Here is a 6,628-nt window from a genome sequence, read left to right as displayed (position 1 = left end):
AAATTAAAAATAATCTCAAATCAAAATTTCAAAAGCAATTCTAATTTATTAAATATTTACTTGACAATTGATATTTTTAGTTTTTATAAATTATATATTGTGAGTATGAAACTTATTACAAAAGCATTAAACGACATTTCAATTATTTCTTATATTTTTAAAGGAATCTATAAAAATTTTAATTTGAGATAAAGATAAAACTAAATTAATGAAAAGTTAAATTTAATGATATAATTCAAGTTTTGCTTGAGGCCTACAAATTACATTTGTAGGCTCCGTTTGTTTAGTGAAAAAATAATTTATATATAAAAAATATTTTTTTATAAAAAACATTTTTCAAAATATATAAATATTTTATCTTTTTATATTTTAATAAGATTATTAAAATTTAAAAAATAAAAAGTAACCTTATTTAAAAAAAAAAAGTCCTTTTTACCGGAGCTTATCTATTTTTCCAAGTATTAAAAGATAAAAAAATATTTAAAAAAAATTTCGTAAAACAAATGAAGCCTATATAAATATATATATAAAAAAGAAACAATTATAATAACAAAAAGGAAGGGTTTATATAGGCATATATGGATCCCGTACTTGTTACAGTAGGCTTATTATTGTAAAATTCTCACAGGCAGCCAGATGTGTACACTCATCTAATCAGAAAATTGACATGCAATTTAAAATTATAGCAGGTCCCGTCTACAAACATGGTAGAGCCTTTAACTTCTGATTGGCTGGGTGTATAAATTTCTCAACGATAAATTTCACACAGGCAGCGGGGTGCTCTTCGCTGGAATCTGAGAAGTTTCATTGTGGATGCTAATATCAAAATTGGTCGCTGATTTAGCATCATCAGCGTTCGCAAAATCAAGGGTGCCATTTTTATTCTCATCTGTCAATGCTGGTGTTGTTGAGATTGTCCGATCCTTGCTTTTACCCCACACAACAGTGTAAAGGCCAACAACTATGAGAACTGCTCCAATCACACTGATGATGAAACGGAACAAAGAAACAAACATTTCAATGCGAGAATCAAACATTACTATGTAGCTTTAAAAATCATTACGTACCTTCCAAGGTGAAGTTGCTCAGCTAGAATAATAGTTCCCATGGCTGCAGTAATGATCATGCACAGAGGGCTGAAAGAGGTTGCAAAAACAGGGCCTCTTTGCTTGATTACAATTGCTTGCACGTAATATGCAATCCCAGAGCAAACCACTCCCTAATTACATAATTAATTAATTAATTGATACAGCATTTGCAATTTTAGTTATATAAATTTAAAATGAATGGTTCACTTACAGAGTAAGCAGCAGCAAGAAGCCTGGAGTCGAAGCCTATTTTCCAGGCAGTTGGGTCACGTTCCATCACAAGAGACACGGTTGCTCCTTGCACCATACCCATCAAGCATATCAAAGCTGTGAGAGAGAGCTCTGCTGGGTATTGCTTCAACGTAAATGACTGTAAACCAAATTTAAATTTTAAGTAATTGGAGTTTATATTTTACAACCTTGTTCATAATCTCTCTCTCTCTCTCTCTTTCTATATATATATATATATATATATACACACACACACATACACACACACACACACAGAGACACACTTACTTGCAATATAAAGAAACTTGCCCAGCCACAGCAACTGGCCAGGAGCATTAGTGTCCCTATAACCCAATGCTGATCAGTGGGTTCACTAGTGCTGCTTCCATGGTGGCTTCCTCCATGTGACATTATGAAATCGATGATTGGACCTTTGTACAAAGTCATAACCATTGCTCCTGCAACTGTGATACCTGTTCCAACAATCTTGGCTACATCATGTACCTTCTTCACGTTAATCCTTTCCAACCTGCAATATTTGTTTGCTCTTCATAAATTTTCTTCAACTATATATGTCCTAATTATTATTATTATTATTATTATTATTATTATTATTATTATTATTATTATTATCATTTTTTATGTCTCATTTTCTATTCTGAAATATGCGAAAGCCCAAAAAGAACAGAAAAAAAAAAGGGTGATGTGAGAGGCACTGTTGTGGAACTAGTGGCCTTAAAATATGTCCTCAAAAGTTTGCTGGCACTTAATTACTCAGGCACACATCTTTATCAACTTTTTAAGTATTATAATTTTACCTGAAAATAATTGCTAATATAAAGGTTATGGCTGGAAGGACATTGATTGAAGCAGATGCAAATGTTGCTGATGTGTACTTCATTCCCAAATAGTACAAATTCTGATCAAGCACTGGCCTGCAGGTTTTCCATACATATTCTTTTAAAATTCAAAATATAATTAAATAAAATTGAAATATAATTAAATAAAACTTTATAGATAATTTAATTATTCCAGTACTATGTTAAGGATAATTGAAAATGAAACTCTATTCTTATCTAGAATAATTAATTTATATTACAAATAAAAAGCACTTGGTATGAGATTAACAATGAGTTATTATTATTTGATAAGTTTTAACATTTTATTAATGTTGTTTAGATATTTAAAGAGATGATAACTTTTTATCTCATTAATATTTATACTCTCATGAAGAGTTAAATATTAACTTTCGAGTAAGTAGATTAATAATTACTCTTTTTAAATGTTAAAACTTACAAAAATAATATTTAATCGTTAAACTTTTTAATTTTTTACGAAACACATCCTAATAGCTATAATATGCACACAGAAAAGAGGGAGAGTTTTAGAGCATTACTCTAGAAAACCAAGCACCATTATTCTTAGGAAGATAGGGAGTGTCAACTTTGGCCTTATTTTCCTGTAAAAATGGAAAGAAACGTAAACTTTATTTACAAAAAAAAATCCAAGAAAATAATAATAATAATAATAATAATAATAATAATAATAATAATAATAATAATAATAATAAAGAGATTACCTTTCAAGAACAAGTGCAAAAGGTGCGATGACAAGAGTTGCAACTACATGACGATACAAAGCAAGTATGTAATGGCTCATGCCATGTTTCAGAGAAACCATGGCGATAACATACATTCCTGAATACCCAAATTGCAGAGAGACCATTGCAAGGAAAGGTTTAGCTTTGGCGAGCCCATGGCACAAAGACCTACATGGGTTTCTGTCTGCCATCTATAGCTTTCTCTTCAATATCTTTTTCTCTCTTGAAGCTTTAGGTCTAAAGCATGCCAAGACTACTATGACAAATGCCCTTCTTATAGACCAGAAAAGGCCATAAATAAATAAGTTTTAAAAATAAAGTTATAATACAAATTTTCTACCCTACACCCTAAAGGATACGATCTCCTACGGGGCACTTACTCCTTTTCCATTCATTTTTTAAGATTCCTTTAATACAATAAGCAAAAACACTCATATTAAAGCAAATAGAGAATCCTCACTTATAGTTTTTTTTTTTTTTCAATAAGCAAATAAATCACTTTAGTGTTTATGCATAAAATTCGTTTAAATAAATATATTTAAAAAAAAAAAGAAAGAAAAGAAAAGAAGAAATTATTGTTTAGTCCTTGCCTTCTAACAAAACTAATTCTTAGTATATCTATTTTGAAAAAAAATCATTTAGTCTCTTATTTTTAGTCCGTAGACTACTTAATTCATTCCATTAACTTTTCTACTAGTTAAGTAAGTTGAAGGAGAGAGAATAGATGTAGATAGGGATTAAATAGTTAATGAATTTAAAATTATGGAGACTAAATAGTTATATTATTCAAATAAGAGAGACTAAATAGTTGAGTTAAGAAAAAATTTTAATAACTCATGCTATACTTTTCTATATCCTGTATCTTCTCCTTCCTTTATCTGGCTTATATTCTAGCATTCAGACCAAATAACTCTATGAAATTATGTCGATATTAGGGGTAACATATATAAGAGATATTTCTATTTTTCCTCCAAAAAATTTACAGAATTACCATTGCCTAACTTTAAATTCGTCTTTGATCATCAAGTAAAAAATAATAGGAGGAACAAAACAGAGTTTATTAACAAAAAAAAATAAAGAAATTAAATAATATATTTTATAAAATAAAAAAATTAAATAATTATTTTTATTAAAATACTAAAATTAAATAATATTTAAAAAAAGTGATAAGGGAAGAGTAAGAGTTTGTGTGGATATCTATGAAAATGATGCCTTTCTCTTTCTATTAATTTTTATTTTTTGTAACTTTAGTTTTGTTTTATGTGATGTGGGTTATAGTCCATGCACCAACCCAAAAGAAATTTAGGTTTAGTGCTCATTATGTAATATTGGTGTTTCTAAAAGAATAATAGGTGCTTTGAAGAGTGGACACCATTTCTAAATGATGATTGACTCAACCTAGCTTCATCACTTACCATTGGTTGATTATGCTTTGACCTTAATCCTTAGTAAAACACAGTGGAAACTAGCTAGTGACGTTTGGTAGAAGTTCAATTTGATATATATACCTGAAAAAAAAATTGATATAGGATTAATTATAAAACCCTTTTAAGATTATCTTGAGTATTGGAGTTTTTCGTACGTGGTTGATACGTAAGTCGTACTCTGAATTTTCATATTCTAAATTTTCAATGATTTATAAGTCTCTTTAGTTCGAGATGTGCATATCCCTTCAACCCCTAAATTAAAAAAAAAAAAAAAATACACGTTAATCTCTACTATTTCAAAATTGGTATGTATAATTCCTTCATCTTCGTCAGTAAAAAATGCAAGATTTTAAAGGACTAAAATAATTTATAAAATAATAATTTTGGGAATTAAAGTTCAATTAAATTTTAAATTTAAGGATGAAAATATAATTTAATTTAGAACATCATGCCTGGACTAAAATATAGTAGAAAAAATTATAATTTGACAATCAAGAACTAAAGTATTGTATTATTTATGTTTATTTTGTGAAAAATATAAAGATTTTGAAAGACTAAAATATTTTATAAAATAATAATTTAGAGAACAAAGTTAATTGAAGTTTTAAATTTAAGAATAAATATAATTTAATACATATAAAAATTCATAACTTTATAATAATAACTTGTGCTGGTTCATTAATAAATTAATTTCAGAGACTAAAAGTGCTAATTGAAAGAGTAGATACTATTTTAAGGCATATCTCAAGATATTTTTTTAAACTAACCCATTAATTGATCATATTTAGTAGTTGTTTACAAGAAATGACACTAATTAAAAAGTTCAAAATCCTTTTTTTTTTATTTAAAGTTAATTAGGAATATTTTTAGCCAATTTTCACACACTGAAATTAAACTCCTCTTTATTTCTTTTAATTAACATGCTTATCTCCATCAACTAATACCTAATTTAGGCAGATGTAACATCTTGTTAACCAACTTTGCTTTTGTATTATTCCTTTGTGATGTGAAAAACACATAATGCTTTGTCCTTGTTTCCAAACTAATATTCTTATTCCAATTCATCAATCCTCAATAATCAGTTGTCTCTTCATGAATTTGTAGTCTTTTCTCTTCAACTATATAAATCAATTTTAAAAAAAATGAAGATTATTAAGGTTTAAATTTATAATAATTTTTTTGCATTGTAAAAAAATTATCTCAATAATATCAAATTTTACAACGAATAATAGAATGTCTTATCGATTCTTCTATAATTTTCTCTTTTTCATGTTACAATTTGAGGCAAGCTTAAGTGGGTGTTGTCATTTATTTTAAGTAATGGATGTGAATTGTGACTTTAGTAGCCTTATAAATATTAAAATATTATCAAGGTGCAAAAGAAAATGAAATTATTATCAAAGCGAATGGATAATAATTCATCTGACAAATAAGATAACTATATATTATATTATATTATATTATATATACTGAGCATTTAATAAACTCGCACACAAACACACATAGGGAGATAATGGCCAAAGAAATAAAGTTGGTGCTTTCGCGTTTGGATTCCAATGAGAAAAACAGGTTGGTAGAATCCCACAATCTCAAATGGCATGCATTGTAAAGATCATATGCCAATACATGCAACTATTTTCATCTCCTTCTCATTAATGGAAAAATATGTGGCTATAGATCATCTCTTCCTTCCTTATCTTCCATGCAAATTCATTCATTTTAAATCTCATATAAATTATTAATTTAATTCAGCAGATTAAGCTCTTTTGATTTGTGAGGCACGCATGATATGTATATGTCAATACATATATTGTTCCTATAGAAAGAGAAAAAGAGGTGCAATAGCATAAAGTTGACACTGAAAGGCCCAAACCAAATAGCATATTATTATTCCCTTCCTGCTTCTACCACAATGCAGCTTCTTTGTTTTTTTCTTGCCAAACCCTATGATCCAAACTCACTTCCTAATCATGTCTTAAATAGTTTGTTTTTCAATTTTCATGTTTCTTAATCCATTATTTTAAATTCGATTCTCACATTAATATCTAAAGATAATTTATATGAAAGTTTCCAAATTAAAATTAATAGTTTTCAAGTGTACCCATTAGATTAATTAATTCATATTCATTATATTGATATCAATACTTTAAAAATCTATATATGAACTAATAAATGCTGGGTGCATAGTAAAACTCATTATACTCTCGAAAGATGAACTCGGGTTCAAACCTTGGAAAATGTATTGTTAGAAGAGATAGTCACGAACCTCAAAGTAATTAAAT

The 6,628-nt window shown here is 27.9% G+C and overlaps 1 protein-coding gene across 2 annotated transcripts; it reads right to left on the bottom strand.

The window, feature by feature from the left end:
• Positions 1-541: 541 nt before the first annotated feature.
• On the bottom strand, positions 542-3,159 carry LOC110640432 (WAT1-related protein At1g44800). Of its 2 annotated transcripts, XM_021791736.2 has the most exons (7): positions 2,899-3,159; positions 2,716-2,778; positions 2,138-2,254; positions 1,608-1,848; positions 1,300-1,458; positions 1,068-1,219; positions 542-984 (listed from the first exon to the last, which is right to left on the bottom strand). In XM_021791736.2, the coding sequence occupies exons 1-7, from the start codon at positions 3,108-3,110 to the stop codon at positions 762-764; spliced, it is 1,167 nt and encodes a 388-aa protein (XP_021647428.1). In that variant the 5' UTR covers positions 3,111-3,159; the 3' UTR covers positions 542-761. The 2 variants fall into 2 exon arrangements, with proteins under 2 accessions (XP_021647428.1, XP_021647429.1); XM_021791737.2 differs by lacking the exon at positions 2,138-2,254.
• Between the last annotated feature and the right edge of the window lie 3,469 nt (positions 3,160-6,628).

The sequence above is a fragment of the Hevea brasiliensis genome, chromosome 12 (assembly GCF_030052815.1).
Source record: "Hevea brasiliensis isolate MT/VB/25A 57/8 chromosome 12, ASM3005281v1, whole genome shotgun sequence".
Classification (NCBI taxonomy): domain Eukaryota; kingdom Viridiplantae; phylum Streptophyta; class Magnoliopsida; order Malpighiales; family Euphorbiaceae; genus Hevea; species Hevea brasiliensis.
This window is presented reverse-complemented; position numbering and strand designations above follow the sequence as displayed.

Excerpts from the sequence above, each read along its gene's own strand:
- LOC110640432 (XM_021791736.2), bottom strand. The coding sequence starts at position 3,110 with ATGGCAGACAGAAACCCATGTAGGTCTTTGTGCCATGGGCTCGCCAAA. Across the intron at positions 2,255-2,715 it reads ATGGTGCTTGGTTTTCTAGA|GCCAGTGCTTGATCAGAATT; the intron begins GTAATGCTCTAA and ends GAAAACCTGCAG. Across the intron at positions 1,220-1,299 it reads TTCTTGCTGCTGCTTACTCT|GGAGTGGTTTGCTCTGGGAT; the intron begins GTAAGTGAACCA and ends TTATGTAATTAG.